The sequence below is a fragment of the Sminthopsis crassicaudata genome, chromosome 4 (assembly GCF_048593235.1).
Source record: "Sminthopsis crassicaudata isolate SCR6 chromosome 4, ASM4859323v1, whole genome shotgun sequence".
Classification (NCBI taxonomy): Eukaryota; Metazoa; Chordata; class Mammalia; order Dasyuromorphia; family Dasyuridae; genus Sminthopsis; species Sminthopsis crassicaudata.
This window is the reverse complement of record NC_133620.1, coordinates 372,253,428-372,278,610: the sequence shown is the minus strand read 5'-3', so window position 1 is coordinate 372,278,610 and position 25,183 is coordinate 372,253,428. Positions and strand designations below refer to the sequence as shown.

At 33.7% G+C, this 25,183-nt stretch overlaps 1 protein-coding gene across 6 annotated transcripts in view; it reads left to right on the top strand.

Moving 5' to 3' along the window:
* NUP210L (nucleoporin 210 like) overlaps positions 1 to 25,183 on the top strand; it is a 147,543-nt gene that overhangs the window by 75,637 nt on the left and 46,723 nt on the right. For all 6 annotated transcript variants that reach the window (XR_012481658.1, XR_012481659.1, XM_074265197.1 and 3 more), the window contains exons 13-20: positions 3,478 to 3,676; positions 4,088 to 4,233; positions 6,816 to 7,037; positions 8,781 to 8,954; positions 12,873 to 13,065; positions 14,634 to 14,722; positions 15,010 to 15,114; positions 15,801 to 15,902. Coding sequence is in view for 4 of the 6 variants with exons in the window: in XM_074265197.1 (XP_074121298.1) it covers positions 3,478 to 3,676; positions 4,088 to 4,233; positions 6,816 to 7,037; positions 8,781 to 8,954; positions 12,873 to 13,065; positions 14,634 to 14,722; positions 15,010 to 15,114; positions 15,801 to 15,902 (1,230 nt within the window). In the remaining 2 variants the exon portion in view is untranslated. The remainder of the gene's footprint in view (positions 1 to 3,477; positions 3,677 to 4,087; positions 4,234 to 6,815; positions 7,038 to 8,780; positions 8,955 to 12,872; positions 13,066 to 14,633; positions 14,723 to 15,009; positions 15,115 to 15,800; positions 15,903 to 25,183) is intronic.

Below are 25,183 nucleotides of genomic sequence, written 5' to 3'. Positions count from 1 at the left end.
CAAAGACAGGAGATCTTTTTACACAACACAATTATGCAATGATCAATTCTGATGGATGTGTCTCTCTTCAACAATGAGATGATTCAGACCACTTCAAATTGTTCAATGATGAAGACAGGATCGTGGTAACTGAGTGTGGATCACAACATAGTATTTTCATTCTTTATTTGCTTGCATTTTGTTTTCTTTCTCATTTTTTCCTTTTTGATGTGATTTTTCTTGTGCAACATGATAGTTGTAAAAATATGCATAGAAGAATTGCACATGTTTAACACATATTGGATTACTTGTCATTTAGGAGAGGGAGTGGATGGAAGGGGGGGAAATTTTTAGAACACAAGATTTTGTAAGGGTAAATGTTGAAAATTATACATGTATGTATTTTGAAAATAAAAAGCTTTAGTTTAAAAAAAGTAAAATAAAATATGGTGTCTTTCCCCCTAAAAAAAAAAAAAAGAATTAGGTGTTTGTATGTGGGTCTTCCCAAGAAGGAGAAATTAAGAAGGTACTTATAGAATACTTATATTTATAAAATAGGTATTTATTATTTCCTGTATATAAAAGAAATTTAATACAAGCTCATACTTGACAGAAACAAATATGAATAAGTGGCAGTACTGACTACTGCTGTACTATGCCTAGAAGTTAATACTTGAAATTAACATGAAGCAGTTTGCTGGACTGGACCATTGGCATTTTACTTTATACCTTAGCCCTGCATTATGTCCCTTAAAGCCCTGAATTCTATTAAAGTGGGCCAGTCTTGGGCTCTTCATTTTGTTGGTAGTCATCTTCTGTAAGAGTACTAGAGTGGTTGCTTGAGACTCCTCCCATTTTTTTCTTCTTTAATCTAGAATTATAATCATTTTTTCATTCATGTCCCCAGTCTGTTCTGATCACCACTGAAAGACTGATTTTGTGCATTTATACACTCTTTACACAATAAGCCTTTCTTAATTCCCCTTGCCCTACCAAATACATTTCACATTCAGCTCCCTATAGCTTTCTCTTTTTATTTTCCTTACCTTTTGCTTTAACTGAACTGAATTTTAAAGTTTTTTTTTGTACATACTTCTCTTATCTTCCTTCCTTTATTCATTCTATTTGGAATATCTTCTCCTTACATCTCACCTGCCAAAATTTTAACCATCCATCAGGTTCCAGATCACATGCTCCTCCTCCAACACTCCTTTCTTCCCATTCTGCATTCCTGCTCTATCTCCTTCTCATCCAAAATATGTCTTCTCATCACCTAATCTGTCTAACCACTAAAAGTAAGCATAGTTTATGAGAAAGTCACACAATCCTAAACAGTTTGCGTTATCAACTGAATGACTTCTTCTGCAGCTAGAAGGGTGAAGATATCTAGGGAATTGAGTTTTCCAGATTCTTGGCAACAGAACTGCTTGTCTTTTTTTTAAAAGTCTGATCTACTGAGAGAGATTGAGGAAAAACTTTTTAAAAAAAAATCTAAGAAAAACAAGAAAATCATGAAAAAAAAAAAGTCAACCAACTAGAAAAGGAAATCCGGATTTTTAAAAATAAATGATTTTTTGAAAATTATAACTGGGCAAGGGGAAGCCAGTGAAGCTATAAGAGACCAAGAAATAACAAAATAAAATATAAAGAATTAAAACATTGAAGAGAAAGTGAAACATAAGAAAACAACATATTTGGAGACACCTCAAGAAGAGAAAACACAAGAATAATTGGACTAATCTAAAACTGTGACCAAAAAAAGAACCTTTACCTACTAATAAAGAAATAACCAAAGAAAATTTGTTCTGAAGTGAGAGAATGAGGGGAAAATAGAAATGGAAAAAAAACACTAATTATTATCTCAAAGAGGCCCTACAAGGAAAGTTAAATTTTGAAATCCCCAGATTAAAGAGAAAATTTTACAAGGAAAAAAATCAAATACGCTGGAGCTACAATTAGAATTGTATAGGATTTAGCAGCAACTACAATAAAAGACCACAGGTCCTAAAACACATATATTGACAATCAAAACAACTAGGCCTGCAGTCAAAAATATTATATCCAACAAAATTAAACAGACTATCAAATGGGAAAAAATGGACATTCATAAATTGTCAGATGTTGAAGATTTTTTCTCAAACTAAACTGAATTCAATAAAAAATTTAACATATAAGATGAAACTTTAATAAATATTTAACATATAAGAATATCGAAGACTAAAATTTCAAGGGATTCAATAAAGACAAATTGTTTTATACATGGAAATATAAATCATATGTCTGAGATGGATATCAGGAAAGAATGGAGGTAGAACTAAATATGATTTGACTTTAAAAAGCAAAATCATCTAGGAAAAGGTAAAAACAATAATTATGCCATACCAACGAGGTGCAAGAACAAGAACCAACACAGAATATTAGATGAGGGAAGAGGGCTGGTAGTTCTGAAAACGTGGAATGGGTTAAATAGGAAACAACATATATATATATATATATATATATATATATATATATATATATATATATATATATATATATATATATATATATATCATAAAGGGTGTACCACCGTCTAAAATCTATCAAGAAATAAGGGGGGGAGGGAATAGTTGATAAGGTGGAGTATAGAAGGGTGTATAAATTTATGGTGGTAGGACAAGGTGTAGAGATTAATGGGACTGGGATAAAGAGGGAGGAAAACGGTAGGGGAAGAAAAGGAAGGGATCCATGGTTGAGGAAAGATTACGTTAACTTGCAAAACAAGTTAAGGAGTTGAACTAAAGTAGAAGAGTTAGCAGGGATAGGAAATAAGACATATACAGAAACAATTACAAGGCTCAGCTATAGAATTTATTTTAAAAAAATAGGACAAGTGATCTCTGATCTCAGTCAAACTTAAGATTCAATTAAGAAAGAAATCTATATTATATATCAGTCATATTTGTTTTAGATGCTTGTCTATGAATGTAAATGTATAGATGTGTATATATATATATATACATATACACACATACGTGTATGTATGTATGTATGTGTGTTTGCCTGTAGATGTATGTGTGTATATAGATACATGTATGTGTGCTGGTGTGGGGGTATGAATATGTATTTTTATGTATGCATATATATATGCATCTAAAAATATATACATATGGTCTGCTTAATAGTGGGGGGGAAAATGCATAGCAGAGAACAAAAGAATAACCTTTATAAGGAATCAAAGAAAAGATGATCAGTCATGAATATAATCACATCTTTTATCACATATGCTTCCTTAAAATGGAAATTTATTATTACATATTTAGAATCCTCCCTGGTGTTCTTCTGGGAACATGACAGTGCTTTTGATTTTGTTTGTTTTTTCTTTTTTCTGTCTTTTTCTATTTTGTTTTTTCTTATTTTGTATTTAGATATTACAAGTCTAAAAAAGGTTATTCTATTGTCATTTCAAAGCTCTTTACTTGGCTTTCAGAGAAGATTCATGACCATTTTTCCTTCCAGGTATATGTTCTAAAGCTAAACAAGATAAAACTCTTGCCCTTTCATGCTGATGTGGAGATTGGCCAAGTCATAGAGATTCCTATTGCCATGTACCACATAAACAAGGAGACTGGAGGTGCCATGGCATTTACAGATTGCTCTCTTTTATCTCTGGATGTAAACATGGATAAACAAGGGGTCTTTACTCTTCTCAAAGAAGGTAAGGAAACAAGATTTTCTACTCTTAACCAGGAAGAGGTCAGAAGGAAGAAATTATGATAATATTTCTTAATGTTCTTTTATTAATAGGGAAACAGAGATTAAGTGACTTGTCCTGGATTTCCTGCTGAGCCACTGTAAAAAAGAACCCTGTCCTTCTAGTTCCCAATCTAATTTCTTTTTCCCTTAAGTTACATGGATACAACTTGTTATTTGGTTACATATCTTATTTGTTATCCCTTTCTACACTGATCACTGTCAGAAGTATGATACATTAGATAGTATTGTGCCTGAATCTAGGATGAGTTATTTTTAATGTGTATAAAATTTTCATTTTATTGATTTTCCCAGTCCCTGGACCTGTATGCTGATGCTTATTTGCTTCATTCAGATGATGCCTTTTGATCCACAGGTACCCAAAAATCAGGACCAGTGTTTTGTTCTAGTACCCACATAGCAGCCAAGTCTTTGGGCCACACCCTGGTGACAGTGAGTGTGATTGTACACGAAGAATACTTTGAGAGCAGTGCCACATTTGCTGCTTATGAACCACTTAAGGTGAGATGTTCCACTAAGGAAGGGGCCAGCAATTCTTCCCATAGTTCTCAAAAAGAGTCATTACTTTGATTTGTGGTCTCTGCTTTCAGATCAGTCATTTCTTTGTCCTGTGAGTTTCTCACATCTGGAGCATCTATTTGGAGTCACAGTTATCTCATCAAACATAATAAGTTAGGGAGTTTACTTAGGAATACCTTTGAGATACTCTACAAATGTATGTATGAGGTACATGTATTCTAATTTTATTTTCTTCTGCATCATATTCACAGATCTTCTGGGAAATAAGAATTGGGTCCTTTTTATGGGTCAGCATTCCTATTCCATTTTGATTGAGAAATGAGATTGCAGAATCTGGCTTTCATGAATAGTTCACATTAAGCTCTTTGCCTAATGTAAATATTTATTTAGATGTTCAAACCTAGACCTCTTCTCACTGTTCTAACATTTCTAAGTTTATTGTATAGTTTTCTATATGTCTTTCTATATGTGTCCTATTGGAGATGATAATTTCTTCATTTTCATGTGTAATTGAAGCAGATTGTAGTCCCTTTAAGAAACTGATTTGTGATCCTTTCAGACTGATTTGTGATTCAGATTACTCCCAGCCCTTCCTGGCTGATGCATTAAGCCTGTACTTTTGATTCACAAATCCTGGTCAAAAGCACCCCTTTGAATTCCAATAGGAGATCCGGGTTTGTCCCAGCCCCCACTGGATCTAAGCCAACTTGGGCTCTTACAGCCCCCATCAAATCTGAGCTCACTTGGGACTCTACTCAAGGGCCCCCTTTACTAAATCTCTCATTATAAAAGAGCCAAACTAAAATCCTCTCTTTGCAGAGATTCCAAACATGCCAGCCCTATGCTTGGCACGACAAGGGTCTTTGCCCACTGGAATACTGTTTCCAGTGCTATCTACTCTTTACCCTCACATATTCCTTAACTAGACTTTAACCTTACTTCTAATCCCCATAATAAACCTCTTTTATCAATCTAGGTTTTCAAGTCTGTAAATTCCTTTACTCCCAGAAGGGAGTTCCCCAGAATTCCCTACCCTTGCGCCAAATCCAAAGAGGTTGCAGGGGAGCTCCATTTGACTCCCTGAACCCCAAACCTGCCACTAGACCGCATTTAACTCCCTGACCACCAGAAACCCTAATTTCATTTGGGTACCCCAAATCTAAACCTCATCATAATGTCAGCATATTATCATGCAAGCTGTAGTAAAATTATTAGATGGTTATGATGATCCATATAGAGCAGGAAAAGATCATAGTGATTATTTCAAACTAATCTGTTTTGTAACCTGCCCATTATGTGTTTATATAGCAAATTAATTTGCTTAAAAAGGAATTAATTATAGATAATAAATTAATATGCTCTTAGAAGGAAGACATATACACTAAATGATAAATATTTTAACCATTTTTCTTTTTTTGGCTTTTGCTCCTTTTATGTGTCTTTTTAGTGCAATAGACAATATATATTCTCAGTTCATGCCTCCTAGAGGGCAAGTTTTTGTTTGTTTTGCAGAGGCAGCTCCAGGAAAAGCACTGAATTATGAGTCAGAAGATCTGAATTCTTTACCAGCTCTGCCTTGTTGGGCAAATCATTTAATTTTTTTTAGTTTTCTTAGCTATTAAAAAAAGGGAGGGGGGAATAATATCTTCCCTGCCTGTTATTCAGATTTGCTTTGAGACTTAAATGAGCAAATATATGTGAAAAATATAATGCTCTGGTTTGAATCACTTTATAAATACAAAGTGGTGGTATTATTATATTTTTAGTGGGGAGAAAGGGAGGGAGATTTGTTCTTTGAAAAGAAATAGTATGCCAAGCAATATCCAGTAGGTTTTTATTGAGCATTTACTGTATTCATAGGACACTGTGCCATGTGAATCTACAAAGGAAATATATAGCATAGTTCCTGCCCTTGAACTCTCAAATCAAGTGGGGGAGATAACATTATTTGCATTTGATGTGATTATGTAACATGAAACGATTAAATCCCAAATGAATGGTGATAGAGAATTCAAAGGAAGAAAAAATGGTTGTGGATTAAATTAAAGGGGGTCCCTTCATGAAGAAAATGGAACTTGAGGTAGACCTTAAATGATAGGTTAAGACTTGGGTAGATTAGAAAGATCAAAACATTAATTCCAGGTGAGGGGGCTAGTATGTACATAAGGATCTTTTAGGAAAATGTTTTAAGTCCAGGATCATTTCCTAAGAAAATGATAGGATAGACATAATAAATCATCTTATGTAAAAAATGCTGAAATTTTTTCTGATCTTTCTGAAAAGTTATTTCTACTTCCTTGTGGTCCCATTCTTCTGGTACAAACAGAAAAAGGCCCAGTGGCTGATACTATTAAAAACTTGTGCATGAATAAGAAACTTATGCTGAGAATTTGCATAGAATGAATGAAACAATTCATTAAAGGTGGGGAGGGCAGGTTGATTGGTTGTCTTCTTGACAGTTGTCGCAGCATGGGAAGGGCAGAAGTTATTTCTCACTCTTCTTGGTCTAGGGACTGGCACCAGTTTTCCCAGCCAGTCATCATTAACTTCTTTCCATGTCTCAGGCTGTGAATCCTGTCGAGGTAGCACTGGTGACCTGGCAGTCTGTGAAGGAAATGGTGTTTGAAGGAGGGCCCGGGCCGTGGATTCTGGAACCTTCACGATTCTTTTTGGAGCTGAGTGTGGAAAATGAATTGAAGATCAGTGTATCACAAGTCCGGTTACCAGCAAAGAGAAAACAGAACCAATATATTTACCGGATACTGTGCCGGGAATTAGGAGAACAAGTAGGAAAATGGCCCTTTCTTTATATTTCTTAGAGAAAAGGTCACATAATACTTTATATTCTCAGTTTTCTTTTCCAAATTTTCTTAAGAGAACTTTTCTTTCTGTCTAGCCAATGGATGGAAGAATTATTGACTTCAGGGCTGATGCTCTATTCACTACGCCACCTAGCTGCCCAGTGGAGGGTTGTTTTTTTTTTTTTTTTTTTTTTTAATTGATTTGGCTTTTATGCATCTGGAAGTTTCAGTTTATCAATCTGAGGATTCTGATAGTTCCCCAAATAAAAATCAAGCCCTTTTTTGTAGTTAGCAGATTCATCCTTCATGATTTTTATTGTCATGTATTTAAGTTAGAAGATCCTTAGAGATGATCTAGTCCAGAGGGATCAAACCCACACCCTGCAGGCCACATGTGCCCATAACAATCCCAAATGTGGCCAAACCCGATAGAAATATACTTGGGAAATATTTAATAAAATAAAACTAAAATAAAACATTGACAACATTTTAACCTTTTTTGACTCTACATGAGCAACCCACAAGCATCTTTATGTGTAGTTCTGTAGCCCTGTTTTTATTTGAATTTGATACTACTGATCCAGTCTAATCTTCTAGACGTTATACTTCTATAAGAGGTTTTTTTAATTAAAGAAACATTTATTGTGTATTTACTGTATGCAAAGGATTGTACTAGGTGTTGCTTCCTTTCTAGTACAAGCACTTAAAATGAAATAAAAAAATAAGGAAAATATTATTTAACCATAATCTGGGAATTTAGTTTGCTTCTAAATATATTATTCCTTTTCAATAGATTTAACTTTTTATATGAAAATTTTTAATAAAAGTGCCTTTACTTAATTAATTTTTATCTTTTGGTAGACCCTTTATGCTGCTCAAGACTTTCTGCAGACTTCATTAAGAATGGACAATTCTAAAGAACAGCCCTAAGTTTACATTTTAGGTTAACTATGATAATAACACTGGCATTTGTATGCAAAAATTATATTACTATACATCATTGAGAACATACATTGAATTACTTTTCTACTAGTCAGTTATGGGTTTTCATTAATCCATCCCCTTTCCTACCTTATTTAGTATTATAGGTATTTGCAACAGAGCTGCAACAGTTAAGGATTTAGTCTGTGACTCTGAAATAAAACATAAATACATAAGTAATTGCACTAGGGATCACATCCAAGACTTTGGCTTCATTATTAATCATTCTGTACCCAGCTAAGGTAATACTCTTGAGTCCATAATATCTGTAATTAACTTGACTATATATTTAGTGATGCAGGGGTTAATAATCTAATGTAAAATCCTTTAGCTTCTCCTTTATTCTCTTCAACTTCTACAATTTGTTAGCACCTTTACCAGAAAAAAAAATGAAAGACAAATTAATTTTATTCTTTGCAAGTAGTTGTGATAAAAGTTTTAGTAGAACATAGATTGAAACACTTGGCAAAAAATATATAGTGTGTACACACACATACACACACACATATATATATACATATATAGTAAATATTTTAAATTTTTTCTATTAATTTTGTCCCTACTCTCCATTAATGCAAATATTTGAGAATTATAACATTTTCCAAAGATTTATCTGTATATAATGTCTAAATGGTTGTTACTTCCTTTGATTATTAATAAGTTGATATTTGACTTACTATATTCTATCTGGAGTATAGCAAAAAATGGTCCCCTATTACTAATTGTCTCTTTTTATTGTCTTCAAAGGTGCTGACATTCCGAATTGGAAATCATCCAGGTGTCCTAAATCCTAGCCCTGCTGTGGAGAGGGTGCAAGTACGTTTTATTTGTGCTCATCCTGCCAGCATGTCTGTAACTCCAGTATACAAGGTACCCACAGGTGCCCAGCCATGCCCACTACCACAACACAACAAACAACTGGTGAGTCCAAATTATGTTTAAAATTGTCAGTATGCTGTCTTTTAGTATATATGGGTTAATAGATCCAAGATATGGCTTTTACTTTATTTGAACTATGAAAACTATGTAATGATTGAAATTAAAACAAACTGAGGCACAGAGTTTTGAGCATGTTAGTTTATTGATAAGGCTATCAGTCACCAATAAAAGGGGTCTTTAGCTCCTCAGAAAGCCAGAAAACAATAAATGAGGACAAACATATCATTTTTATAGACAAAAGGAGAACCATCCAAAAATTAGAAGGCAGTATCCTAAATGGTGAAACCAATATGACTGCTTACGAAATTAGAAACATCTGTAGGTAGGGGAGGGAATGACAGTATGATTGGCTGGAAATTTGGAATGCTACTAGCAACAGTCCCTCCTTCTATCATGTTGTGGAAAGCTCACTGGTGATATGCACCTGCATGACTGATTAGTATTACAATAACAGACTTGCTGTACCAGTGACATGTTTGTGTTTACTCTATCATTGCATTGTCATACAACTTTTGATTATACAAGTGATGCTTCCTCCCCTCAATTTAGTTGATATAGTGATATAGTCATTCATACCTGATAAGATTTTAATGTGATAGTGAACAGATGTGTGAACATCACTGATTTAATCATGTAGGGAACACATTAGAATTGACTGAACAAATTAGCAGAACCCCTAAGGAATCTAAATACCTATTCTTTAGATGAATTTCAGCATATGGAGAGTGGAAAAGATTGCAAGCAGATTGCTACTTGTGTGGTAAGATTAGTCTTCCTTCCCTCCCCTAACCCCAGCAAGGAGGAAGAAGAAATTTCTCTTTTCATTTTATTTATTTTGTCACAGCATGTAGAAATAAAGCAGAAGAGTTCGTTAGTGCAAGAGAAAATTCATACTATATGGCCTTTACCCCAAAAAGATTTTTTAAAAGAAAGGGAAACAGCCATATATACAAAATAAATTGTGTAGTGAAAAAGAACTGGAAACTAATAAGGTGTCTATCATCCAGAGAATAGATTAACAAATAATTTATATTGTATGGGAAGAAATGTTAAAATGGGTAATTTCAGAAAAAACATGTGAAGATTTATATGAACTGATACAGAGTGAAGAGAGGAGAAATAGAAAAACACACTCCAGGCAGACAGGGCTACAGAGAGACCATTACTTGAGGGTCCAACAACCTTTAGGAATGGACCAGCTGGCAGTAGAAAAGCAAGCTAGCTGTGGAAAAGAATAGAACCTGAGAATCTACTTGATCAGTTTACCTGACAGAGATCTTGGGAGCTGTGTAGACTTGTGAATTGCTTGTATAACTCATGTATCCCACACATGTATAACTACATGTTCTGTCATAACTATTGTACTTCTACCATTGTACTTCAAGTTTAAGCCCACTGTTCCCAGGTATGTTGTATATATTTATTGGAAGGCTGATGGGAAGGTGGGGAGATTGTTTTAAAACTACTATTTTTACTCTACCATCTTAGTAAATGCCTTTACTAAAATTGTGTCTACTGGCAGATTGTTCAAAAGTACACAGGTTAGGTTTGTGAACTACATAGTATTGAAAGTACAAATCTCACAGGATTATACCTGGAAAATAAGGTAGCAGCCACATTGTGGGCACCTAATCTTGTAGTGCAGATTTGGGGAGTAGACTAGAGGGGATTCTACAGTTATATTAATAAAATATTTTATTAATAAAGTATAAAGGAGAACTTACATAATCAAAAATTATAAAGAATGCAGAAACTTAATTTCAACATTCATCCCTATCACAGCCTTTATTTTGTCTGTAATAGTTTTAGTAGTAAGTATTAAATAAAAAGTAGTAATATTAAGTAAAATATTAAGAGTGTAATGCTCTCACTAGCTTTCTGGAGGGCCTTCAGATCAATCTTGGTCTCAGCAGAATAGTCAGGAATAAAGTCCAAAGTCCTTATTAGCTCCTTCACAGTCTGTCTCTTTCATCTGGGGCTGTGCTAGCTTTCTGAGGGACCTTCAGATGGGCTTTGGTCTTAGTGGAGAAGTGAAGGAGACAAGACAGCCACCACAAGGGTGTTTATCTTTGAGCCTGTCCTCCAGTCTTCTGTCTTCTCTGTCTATCTCTGAGTCTGTTTTTCCTCCCAGATCTCTTAGTTCTTATATACTCTATTATAAGTACATCATCATAGGTGTCAATTTGTAGAACTACTGAGTACATGTAAACTAGAGAATCATCTCAATTCTACTGAGTTAACATCTTGTTGTAGGATTAAATCAATCACACTGAGCCTTACATATACCTTTTCAGAGTTCCTGCCCTCTACATAAGAGTAATAAAATTAATAAACTCCATTCTGTGCTTCCTTATGAAAAATACTTAGCAAGTTAAGTAGTGAGATGACTAGAATGATTAGAGTGGAAAGGAGGAGAGTAAATTCAAACATTAGATCATTGGCTCACCCATAATAATTGATTCCTAATTGTAATTCTGCCCTTAGTGAAAGGCTATACAGAACAGATTATACAATAACAACAACATTGTAAAAATAAACAACTTTGAAAGACTTAAGAATTCTGATCATTGCAATTACCAACATGATTCCAGAAAACTCATGATAAATAATGCTACCCATCTATTAAGTGATGGATTCAATAGAAGATGTGTGGTAGTTGTTTTGCTTGACTGTGCGCTTTGTTAAAAAGGTTTTGTTTTTGTTTTTATTTCTTCCCAGGGAGGCAGAATAGGGAAAAGGAAGAGATAGAATGAAAAGAAAGTACATATTTATTAATTGAAAAAAAATAATTCTGTACTTTAAAGTACACAAAAGATTGTATACTAAAAATTAATAAATTAGTACTTATTAAGTGCTTACTATGTATCAGGTGCTATGCTAACCATTAAAAAAGTAAAAAATAGCAGGCCCTATTTTCAAAGTGCTTATATTATAATAAAGAAAAAAACACAGATAGAGTGACATAAGGAAGAGAGTTTGTGTTTGAGAAGTCATAGATATTGAGTTAATCCAAAGGGCATTCTTTTGATACTCTCTAAAAGCAGTGGTAGTTTTTTGTCTGAATATTCTGCTTAAAACAGGAGCTGAAAAAGGCATAGAAATTCACTATGCATGCACAGTATCACAATAAAATTGCCTCTATGGATATGAAGTATGCTATCTAGGGGCTACTGTGGAGTAGGAAGATAGCTCAGCCTACAGGCAGGAGATCTGAAGGAACTCATCATTTGTGCAGAACCAAAATAAAAGATTTTTGTACCATGCATTTTTGAAAGCAAAATTATACTACATGAATGTAATAGAATAGTCATGTGCTATAAAAAATAATGAATCTGATTAATTCCAAGAAGCATGAGAAGATTTACTCAGCTTATATAGAGAGTGAAGTAATCAGAGCCAAGAAAATAATATGCATAATGACTATAACTTTATATACATGGAAAGAAAAGAAATTAAATGGAACACTGTCATTAATTATAATAACAAAGCTTAGTCTTATAAAATAATTTGAGGGGAAAATTTGAGAAAATTCCCCTCTTTGCAGATGTGGATGTCTTAATTATTATGCATATTCTTTCAGACACAATTAGTGTTTTGGTTGGTTTTGCCAAACTGAAGTTTTTTCCTTTTTGATGTTTTATGTCAAAATATGCTCATTAGGGAGAGAGATAAGAAGAATATGTTTAGAAATGCAGTTAGTATAAAAATAAAAGCTACCAATAAATAGAAGATGTTTTTAAAATATGGTGATACAGTGGTCAGTCCCTTCTCAGACACCTGAGTGTCTAGAGAGATTAATACTATAATGATTTAATTTGGACAATATGACCACAGTATAAAATAATTTATAAAAAATTTAGTCCCTACCATAATACCAGGGCCTGTTGTGTTTGAACTCAGATTCCTGTGTCAAGCCTGAGGAATACTGTCCTTGAACTAGCAATGTTTGACCAGCACCGACGAAAGTTTGATAATTTCAGCTCCCTGATGCTGGAATGGAAATCCTCCAATGAAACCCTTGCCCACTTTGAGGATTATAAACTAATGCTAATGGTAGCCAAGGATGATGGAAGTGGACAAACTAGACTACATGGTAATTTTTATTAACACCTTATAATTTTAATACTGATTTCAATGTATTATCTCATTTAATTCTCACAACCCCATAAAGTAAGTAAGTGTAAATATCACTGTCATTTTACAGTTACCTTTCTGAAACTCATAATCTTAGATGACTTTGCAAGTAAGTGGCAGAACTGGAACTCACATTCAGCTTTTCCTGCTTTACATACAGTTCTCCTTCCTGTGGAAATTTATAAAATGTTCCGACATGCCTGCCATGTCTTTGTACCTGTAGAAAAAGATTTCATTTCAAATTTGATAGTCAAAACTGTATCTCTTTTGTTATCCTTGAATTTAAAAGTCATACCTCCTTCTGCAAGACACAAGTAATTTCATTTCTAGCATATTTCTTATGAAAATGAAATTGAATCAATCATAATAAATGTGCATTGAATTAAATTTACAAAAATTAGGTCTATTCTAGGCTAATGAGAAATATTCTTTAAAAGAAACATTAGACAATTTTTAAAAAACAAGACAGCAAGACAATGCAAGTTGCCAGGTATTCAGAGTCCCCACAATTTAGCACTGCCCTTACTTTACAGCCTCATAGTCAAAACTGATCAATATTACTCCTTCCTCTACCACTTTGCCTCTGCTTACACTGCTTTCTACAACCCTTCACACACTTACTAACTCTTTAAAGCACATCTTAAATGTCACCTCTTCTATGAAATTTTCTCTGAGCCTGTCCAATTGGTAATGACCTCCCCCCTTTTTTTGCTACTTAATTGTTAAATTGTGTATTATAGGTATCTCCAAGAGAATATTATAGATAACTCCATGAGGGCAAACAGTTTTCTCTAAACTTTATAATTTCTTAGTAACTAGCAAAGTAGTGTTATTAAATATTTTGAATTGTATGGTATAAATATATCTATAAATATAAAGTTAGCAATGTGGTATATAGAGTAAGTACAAAAGAAGTTAGAAAATTAGTAGAGGCTATAGTCATCTGGAAAAAAATTCCTGAAGGAGGTGTGCTTTTAATTAGGGTTTAAAGGATGGGGAGGCTATGGATAGAGAAATGAAATGGGGTGTAGAGTTTCTAAAAGAATCTGTGCAAATGCCTCACACTGGCTAATGATGCTGTGGAAAGCCAACAATAAAATTGGTCTAACTTGAATCTACAATGTTGTTATTGTGTAATAAAAGAAGAGGTTGCTTAGTGGATCCAAATTTTATAGGACTTTGAATGCTAGGTTAAAGAGTTTGGGTGGAGTTTGTATTAGATGGTCATTCTATGACATGTGTGAGAGAGATTCAGTGGGGAATTGGTAATCATAGTTTTGTGTAGGGGAGTAAAATAATGGAAAGTACTGTCTTAGGAAATTTATTTTGGCAAACGTAAGCAGCATGAATGGGAGGAGGCTATCTCAAGGAAATAGCCGTTTGTTTTTCTTTCCAAACAAATTCTTGTACAGAAACAATGTCATTTATTTAATCTTTGAAAAAAATCAGTGGAATTAAGTCTTCCTTCTAACCTTTTTCCATTATTCAGCTTGTTTTTTTTTAATGAAATTAATTGTTATGTTCTAGGGCATAAGATCCTGAAGGTACACCAGACCAAAGGGACTGTACTCATTGGAGTCAATTTTGTAGGCTATTCAGCAAAACATAGCCCAAAAGTAAGTAAGAATGAGAGAAAGATTTCTTAACACTTCTAAATGGAGTTTGCTTGGTTAGTTAGCAAACTTCCTTATTATTAGTATCAAAAAATATATATTAAATAAGTTTGATGACTGAGACTTTTTACTTTAAGGATTTCCCAATTAAAGAAAAACATCTAAGAACTATGTGTTTTTAGCACCTTTAAGGGCTAATTTCTTTGACTCTGGGAGTGGGAGAAGTAGGTAGAGGAAGTTAAAAGGAAAAATTTATTTTTAACTTTCTGTGGTTCTTACTACATTTTCAGGAACTTTCCAACTTGCCCAGATCTGCTGCTGTGGAATTACTTCTGGTGGAGGATGTGACTGTAGTGCCAGAAAATGCCATAATATATAATCACCCTGATGTGAAGGTAAGAGTTTCCCAATTGTAAGTTGTAATCATGTTGGATAGGAAAGTAGTACAGATTTGTCCTTAAGTCTAAAATCTTGGTAAAGTTATTAGCATAGCTTCCAAAGTAGTGACATCAAAACATCAATAAAACATTTGGTATATAGAAATAACTAATGTAATTATTTTAAAAATCTATTGTGGTAATCATTCTCTGTCTGGAGTAATATGACCCTAATAATTTTAGCAATATCCTCTTTAGAATAGCATATAGATATATGAGGATGTATTCTGATGGAAGTGGAAATCTTCAACATAAAGAAGATCCAACTCACTTCCAGTTGATCAATGATGGACAGAAACAACTACACCCAGAGAAGGAACACTGGGAAGTGAATGTAAATTGTTAGCACTACTGTCTGTCTGCCCAGGTTACTTGTACCTTCGGAATCTAATGCTTATTGTGCAACAAGAAAATGGTATTTACACACATATATTGTATCTAAGTTATATTGTAACACATGTAAAATGTATGGGATTGCTTGTCATTGGGGGGAGAGAATAGAGGGAGGGGGGCATAATTTGGAAAAATGAATACAAGGGATAATATTATAAAAAAATTTTTTTTAAATTATTAAAAAAAAAAGAATAGCATATAGATTTTTTCCCCTGTTAATGTCTTATAAACTGATTTTTTTTTCCTTATAGGAAATATTTAGTCTTGTGGAGGGATCTGGTTATTTTTTGGTCAACAGCAGTGAACAAGACATTGTCACTATTACCTACATGGAATCTGAGAGTTCTATTCAGGTGAGTGAATCCAATAAGACAGTCCAGGTTTTTATCATATCATTCTCCTAGAAAACATTTTGGGCAAGTTTCATGGTATTTTGTCTGTTTCTTCCAAAATGTTATTTCTGATTAATTGGAATTATTTTCTTTTTTAAGCTTTTAAATAATTTTATATGATTTTGTCAAATATCAAACAATATGAGCATTTTTATATAGAAAGAACAGAAAAGAGAATTGTATATTAAATCATGAATTTCTTCTATGTCCAACATGTTCATTGATTGCTTTTCTTTCTTGTATTACTATCACTATTCTTTATAATTCCCCTTACTTCCCCATGATGAGATTAGTATCCCCTCAATTCCTGGTGATGATGAAGTTAGTGGCAATAAGAGAGTTGTTAAATATCCCCTTTCTGGTGAGCCGCAGGTTTAAAATGAAAGAATTCACTTATTCCCGAATTATTAATTGCAAAATGAAAGTTTATTGTTGAATAGAAACCAGTTTGCTAAGGGTCTGACTTCTATAATGACAGAGTCCTATTGGGGAAATAGAATTTGGCACTGAGAGAATCAGCCCGCAGAGTCCTAGCAGCTGGGGTAAGCTACTTTGCAAGGAGTGAGTTTAAGGGAACCTGTTATATCGGTATCTTGATAGGAGGTTGGGATAGCTTGAACTGATCGGACTAGGATTTCTCAATTGAATGAGAATTTAGAATTTCAAAAAGATCAATGGGAGTTGATTTGCCCTTGAATAGTGTTTCTTCTCTCATCCTGAGAAGATGGGCTTTCTCTAGACTCTTTGGAATGGGAGATCCTGATCTCTCAGATCCAAAAGGGGACACAATTTAATTTTAAAGAGAACACAATTTAGTGATAATCTTAAAGGGAACACAGCTTCAGTAAAGGAAACAGTTTCCCTCACACTTCATCCATACACACACATATAAAATTAAAGCCTTCCTTTGTAACAAATAAGTGCAATCAAGCAAAATAAACATATTATTTACGTCTGAAGACATATAGCTAAAAATAAGTGTGTACCTACAGTTCATTATCCCATCTTCCAAAAATAAGAAACATGCTTCATTATCTTCTGGAGTCATTAATTCGGTTCAGAGCTCTTAGAGGTTTCAAAGTTGTTTTCCTTTACAGTATTGTATTCTGTTTTTGCTTACTTCATTCTGCAATCTGTTTATACAAATCTTCTGAGCTTCAGATGAATTTGTCCCTTTCATCCTTTTTTTATAGAACAATAACATTCATTATGTTCATATCCTACAACTTGTTCAGCCATTCCCCTGTTTATGGGCACTCACTTTGTTTCCAGTTAATTGCTACAACAAAAAGAGCTGGTATGAATATTTTTGTACATATAGGGTTTTTTTCTTCTATCTTTGATCTTTGGAGATATGTACCTTGTAGTAAAACTGAAGGTCAAAGGTTTATAAAGTTTAGTGACTTTCTGAGCATAACTCCAAATTACTCCCCACTGTAGTTGAACCAATTCACAATTCGAGCAATAGTGCGGTAGCATTTCCCCTCCAACAGTTGTCATTCTCCATTTTTGTCATCTTTACCATGTTGATGGGTGTATTGTAGAAACTGAGAATTTTAACTTTAATTTCCATTTCTCTTATAATTGATTTGGAGTATTTTTTCAAAAGATGTTGAAAGCTTGAATTTCTTCTTTTGAGAACTGCCTATTCATATTCTCTGACCACAAGTTGCATTTCTTACATATCACAAGTGATTGTGATGAGAATTAGGTAAGGAGTACCTAGATGAAATTAGGGTTAATTGAGGTCTAGTGGAAGGTTCGGGGTACAGGGAGGGAGTCAAATAGAACTCTCCTGCAACCCCTTTGGATTCGGTGCAAGGATAGAGTTAAATGAGGTCTAGTAGTGGCGCAAGAGTTCTCTGTAAAGGGATTTATAGACCCGAAAACCTAGATTAATAAAAGAGGTTTATTATGGGGTTTGGAAGTAAGGTTAAAGGTAGAAATACGCCAGGGCCAGGGCTGGCACCGGGTGGACAGGAACCCTTGGCAAAGCTGGTATATGCTATGTTTGGGGCTCCTCCAAAGAGTGGACTCTAGGGTTCCCCTTTTTATAATGGGGGCTTTTGGTAATCTTGAAGGTGGGTGGAGTCCCAGGTTAACTCCAGGCTAGTTTCAGTCGGGGTTAGAATTTGAATAGAATTCAATGTGTTTTTAGATAAGGAGAAAGCTGTTTGTGGGGGTTGGGGAAACCTGAGCAGATGGGGTCTGGGACAGCCCAAGTTAGCTCAGATCCTATGGGGGCTGGGAATTAGAAAGGAATCTTAACCCACATCAATTGGACAGAGATTTAAATCTTTTTAACTCAACAAACAGTTATTAAATGCCTGTTATATATCCAAGGCACTAGGAATTCAGAAACAGAAATCATCTTTCTCTTCAAGGAGTTTACCTTCCATGGTAAACTGTTAAACATATTGTTAAATTGTTAAGCTGTTAAAACTGTTAAAACATATACATAAATAAAGAAATAAAGATAATTTGAAGAGAGAGGAAATGCCAACCAGGAGAAAGGAAGATAAGGAAAGATTACTTATGAGAGGTGGCATCTAAGCTTAACTTCAAAGGAAGTGAAGGATTCTAAGAAGTGGTGGTGAAGGGGAGTGGCACACCTGCCTTAGGGAACAGGTATAGAAAGGCTATGGTATATAAAAGATGGAATGGTGCTTTAATTTGGTTGGAATGAGATTGCATAAAGGGAAGTAAAATGAAATACATCTGGAAAGGTAGCTGGAGCCAGATAGTAGGTGACCACAAAAACCAGACTGAGGAAGTTGTATCTTATCCTGGAGAAAAATATTTTTGACAGAACTATGCCTTGGTTATCTCTCTGGTTTAGGAAGATTATATTAACTGTTTTATGAAAGATTAAGGGAATAAGCATAGACAAAGAGGAAACAAAATTATTGCTTTCTGAAGATGATACAATGATTTATTTTAAAAATTCTAAAGTGCCAGTCAAAAAATGAATTGAAACAAATATTAACTGCTATAAAGTTGTAGGATATAGTCAGTTCTTATAAATCATCAGCATTCCTACATGTTATCAATAAAGCCCAGTAGAAGAAGCTAGAAAGATAACTTCCATTTAAAATACAGCAAAAGATATAAAATATTTTGGAGTGTATCTACCAAGATATAAGAAAAGATGAATTTAGCTATGAATACATTCTTTGCAGAAATTAAAACATAAATAATTAAAGAAATAACATCTTATGGGTAGGTCAAGGCAATACAATAGATAGCAATACTAAATTACTTATTTAGCACTTTACAAACCAGACTACCAAAAGATATGCTTATGTTAGAAATTTAAATTATGATTATGTTAGGAAAAAATAGAATTCATATGAAAGAAAAATAGATCAATAATTTTATAGTAATTTTTGATAGTAATAATGAAAGGGGCAATAAAGGGGAACATTAAAAATTGCAAACTATACTACAAATTAGTAATTATTAAAATGATTTAGTATTTTAAAAATAGAAAGGTTGATCAATGGAAATATTATGTATATACTACATAAGAAAGTGAGCAAATGAGCATAATAGCATAGTGTTCAGTACATCAAAACATCTGAATTATGGTAGGATTCACTGCCTGACAAAAACTGATGGGAAAACTGGAAAAAACAGTGACAGAAATTAGGTATGTACCACCATTTTACACTGGAATAAACTCCAAATGGATATATAACTTAGACATGTAAAGTAACATTAGGAATTTAAGGAAGCAAAGGGGAGAAAATGATCTTTCAGTTCAGTGGCTAAGGAAAAGTGTTGCAGAAAATAAGATGAAAAATTTTAATTAACAAAATTGAAAAGTTGCACAAACAAATACAATACAGCAAAATTTTAAAAAATTAAAAGGGAAACATAACTGTTAAAAAATGTTTGCAATATAAATTTAAAGGTAAAGGTCTTGTCCAAAATATAAAAGGAATTGACTCACTTAAGACTAAGAGCCATTCCCCAATAAATAATTGGTGTAAGTATGAACAAGCAATTTTTATTTTTTTTACCTCCTTATTTTCAAAATATATGCCTAGTTTTCAACATTCACTCTTGCAAAACCTTGTGTTCCAAATTTTTTTCTCCCTTTCTCCCCCCCATCCTTTCCCTTAGAAAGTATGTAATCCAGTATATGTTAAACATGTGCAATTCTTGTATATATTTTTCCACAATTATCATGCTGGACAAAAAAAAAAATCAGATCAAAAATGAAAAAAATGAGAAAACAAAATGCAAGGAAACAACTACACAGTCCTCTCCCTGAGAACATATGGCTCTCTCCATCATAAGTCTATTGGGAGGCAGTGGTGGGGGAACAGAGCCAAGATGGTGGAGAGGACACATGGGTCTATCTAAGCTCTCCCTTACCCTCAGACTACTTTTTTATGGAACAGCCTCAGAATTAGTGCTTGACTGAAAAAAACCATAAATATTTGGAGTACAACATATTACCAATAGAAGATAATCTTGAAATTTGCCAGAATGGGTCTGGTTTTGCTCATGGGTGGGATGATTAGGCCAGGTACAGCACCAGGCAAGTTGGCAGTGAGAGCATGAAAGGCAATTCACACTGAGCAGACTGGAGGGGGTTGGGGTGGTGGGGGAGGGTCTCAGCCAGCAGAAAATTTGCGGGAAGTGTGGCTACTCTGCTCTGGCAGCAAGCCAGTAAAGACTATAACCCCAAAACACTAGAGTCTTTCAGGTTCTGGCTACACTCACCCAGCACTGGAAGGGACTCAGTGTGCAGCTGCTGAGCACAGCTCAGACACTGACCATAGCACAGCCATTGTTGTCCCACTTTTGCTTCACTGCTACTTCCTGTTGTCTATTGAGGAAGCTTGGTAACACTACAGTGCCCCAAAAGCAGACTGCAGTTTTTGTTTGTTTTTGGTTTTTTGGTTTGTTTTTTTTTTAATCAAAATGAGTAAAAAGGCAAAGCATGCTCTAATGAGCATTTTCTTCCAGGGAAGAAGATGGGACATTCAATGAAATAGGTGAATTCCATCTATTTCTTACAAAAAAACAAAAACAAAAACAAAAAAACAACGGAATTAAGAAAAAGTTTGACTTCCAAATATAGGACTCAAGAGAAACATAAAAAGGTTAAAAGAAATCTTAGGAACTATATTTCTGTTAATGAGTTTATATAAAGAATACATGTATTATTTTATTTCTATGGGAATGCCTGCCATCTAGGGGAAGGGGTGGAGGGAAGGAGGGGAAAATTCAGAACAGAAGGGAGTACAAGGGATAATGTAAAAAATTATCTATGCATATGTACTGTCAAAAAATGTTATAATTATAAAATTAATTTAAATTTAAAAAAAAAAAGAATACATGTATAATTGGGTTTTACTGTTATAACATAAAAAAGAAGCTAGAGATGGAAAGGAAATTGTACCAGAAAAAAGGAAAAGTGGAGGTACTACATCACATGAAGAGGCAAAGGAACCCAGTTATATCTGAGGGAAAGAAGGGAGAGGGATGAACATAATGTGAATCTTCCTCTGATCAGAATTAGCTCAAAAAGAAAATATTAGACATATTTGATTTATAGAGAAACTTCTCACACCTCATTGAAAAGTGGAAGGGGAAAAGCAAAAAGGGAAGGAGTAAACTAAATAGAAGGGAATACAGAAATTGTAAGGGAAAAGTTTAAGAAAAGGGGAGGAACTCTAATGGGGTGGAAGGATCCTAAAGAGGGAGGGCTGTGTGAGGCAAGTGGTGCTCACAAGTTTAATACTGGGGAGGGTAGTAAGGGGGAAAGGAAAGAGAAAAGCATAATCTGGAGTTAACGAAATGGCAGGAAATACAAAATTAGTCATTTTAACCATAAATGTGAATGGGGTAAACTCCCCCATAAAGCGGAGGTGGATAGCACACAGGATTAATAGTCAGAATCCTACAATATGTTGTTTACAGGAAACACACTTGAAGTAGGGCGATACATACAGAGTAAAGATAAAAGGCTGGAGCAAAATCTACTATGCTTCAGGTAAAGCCAAAAAAGCAGGGGTAACCATCTCAGATCAAGCAAGAGCAAAATTTGATCTAATTAAAAGAGATAAGAAAAGAAGGAAGGGCAATATATCTTGCTAAAGGGTAGCATAGATAATAAAGCAATATCAATATTAAATATATATGCACCAAGTGGTATAGCATCTAAATTCTTAAAGAAGTTAAGAGAACTGCAAGAAGAAATAGACAGCAAAACTATAATAGTGGGAGATCTAAACCTTGCACTCTCAGAACTAGATAAATCAAACCACAAAATAAATAAGAAAGAAGTTAAAGACATAACTAGAACACTAGAAAAATTAGGTATGATAGTTCTTTGGGGAAAACTAAATGGAGACAGAAATGAGTACAATTTCTCTTTGGCAGTTCATGGAACCTATACAAAAATTGACCATATATTGGGACATAAGACCTCAAATTCAAATGCAGAAAGACAGAAATAATAAATGCATCCTTTTCAGATTACGATGCAAAAAAAAATTGCATCCAATAAAAAGCCAGGAGAAATAGACCAAAAAGTAATTGGAAACTAAATAATCTCATCCTAAAAATGATTGGGTGAAACAGCAAATCATAGACACAATTAATAATTTCACCCAAGAGAATGACAATAATGAGACATCATACCAAAATGTGTGGGATGCAGCCAAAGTGGTAATAAGGGGAAATTTTATATCTCTAGAAGCCTACTTGAATAAAATAGAGAAAGAGAAAATCAATGAATTAGGCTTGCAACTAAAAAAGCTAGAAAAAGAGCAAATTAAAAACTCCCAGGCAAACACTAAACTTGAAATTCTAAAAATAAAAGGGAGATTAATAAAATTGAAAGTAAAAAAAAAAAAACCTATTGACTTAATAAATACATCTAAGAGTTGGTTCTATGAAAAAAAACAATAAAATAGATAAATCCTTGGTAAATTTGATTTTAAAAAAGGAAAGAGGAAAATCAAATTGTTAGCCTTAAAAATGAAAAGGGAGAACTTGCCACTAATGAAGAGGAAATTAGAGCAATAATTAGGAGATACTTTGCCCAATTTTATTCCAATAAATTTGATAACTTAAATGAAATTAATACCTTCAATATAGCTTGCCCAGATTAACAGAGGAAGAAATAAATTGGTTAAACAGTCCCATTTTAAAAAAAGAAATAGAACAAGCTATTAATCAACTCCCTAAGAAAAAATCCCCAGGACCAGATGGATTTACATGTGAATTCTACCAAACATTTAAAGGACAATTAATTTTTAAAAATTAGGGATTGAAAGAATCTTTCCAAACTTCTTTTATGACACAGACATGGTACTGATACCTAAACCAGGTAAGATGAAAACAAAGAAAACTATAGACTAATCTTCCTAATGAATATTGATGCAAAAATCTTAAATAAAATACTAGCAAAAAGATTAAAGAAAATCATCCCCAGGATAATATATCATGACCAAATAGAATTTATGCCAGGAATGCAGGGCTGGTTCAATTTTAGGAAAACTATTAGCATAATTGACTATATCAATAACCAAATTAACAAAAACCATATGATCATCTCAATAGATGCAGAAAAAGCATTTGATAAAATCCAACACCCATTCCAATTAAAAACACTAGAGAGTATAGGAATAAATGGACTTCCTTTAAATAGTCAGTAGCATCTATTTAAAACCATCAGTATGTATCATATATAATGACGATAAACTGGAACCATTACCAATAAAATCAGAAGTGAAACAAGGTTGCCTGCTATCACCATTACTATTCAATGTTATATTAGAAATGCTAGCTTTGGCAAAAAGAGGTGAAAAAGAAATTAAAGGAATTAGAATAGGTAATGAGGAAACCAAATTATCACTCTTTGCAGATAATATAACCCCAGATATTCTACTAAAAAGCTATTAGAAATAATCCACAACTTTAGCAAAGTTGCAGGATACAAAATAAATCCACATAAATCCTTAGCATTTTTATACATCACTAACAAAATCTAACAGCAAGAGATACAAAGAGAAATTCCATTTAAAATAACTGTTAATAGTATAAAATATTTGGGAATCTATCTACCAAAGGAAAGTCAGGAACTATATGAAGCAAAACTACAAATAAAGTCAGATCTAAACAATTGGAAAAATATTAAGTGATCTTGGATAGGCCATATTAATATAATAAAAATGATAATACTACATAAACTAATCTATTTATTTAATGCTATACCAATCAGAATCCCAAGAAACTATTTTAATGACCTAGAAAAAAATAACAACAAAATTCATATGGAAGAACAAAAGGTCAAGAATTTCAAGGAAACTAATGAAAAAAAAAAATCAAATGAAGGTAGCCTTGCTATACCTGACCTAAAACTATATTATAAAGCAGTGGCCACCAAAACCATTTGGTATTGGCTAAGAAATAAACTAGTTGATCAGTGGAATAGGTTAGGTTCACAGGACAAAATGGTCAATAACTATAGCAATCTAGTGTTTGACAAACCCAAAGACTCCAACTTTGGGGATAAAATTCACGATTTAACAAAAACTGCTGGGAAAATTGGAAATTCGTATGGCAGAAACTAGGCATGGACCCACACTTAACACCATACACCAAGATAAGATCAAAATGGGTTCATGATTTAGGCATAAAGAATGAGGTTATAAATAAATTAGAGGAACATAGGATAGTTTACCTCTCAGACTCATGGAAGAGGAAGAAATTTATGACCAAAGAAGAACTAGAGATCATTATCGATCACAAAATTGAAAATTTTGATTATAGCAAGTTAAAAAAGCTTTTGTTCAAACAAAACTAATGCAGACCAGATGAAAAGGGAAGCAATAAACTGGGAAAACATTTTTATAGTTAAAGGTTCTGATAAAGGCCTCATTTCCAAAATATATAAAGAAATGACTCTATAAGAAATCAAGCCATTCTCCAATTGATAGTCAAAGGATACGAACAGACAATTTTCAGATGATGAAATTGAAACTATTTCCACTCATATGAAAGTGTTCCAAATCATTATTGATCAGAGAAATGCAAATTAAGACAGCTCTGAGATACCACTACCCACCTGTCAGATTGTCTAAGAAGACAGGAAAAGATAATGACAAATGTAGGAGGGAATGCAGGAAAACTGGGACACTGATGCATTGTTGGTGGAGTTGTGAATGGATCCAACCATTCTGGAAAGCAATTTGGAACTATGCTCAAAAAGTTATCAGACT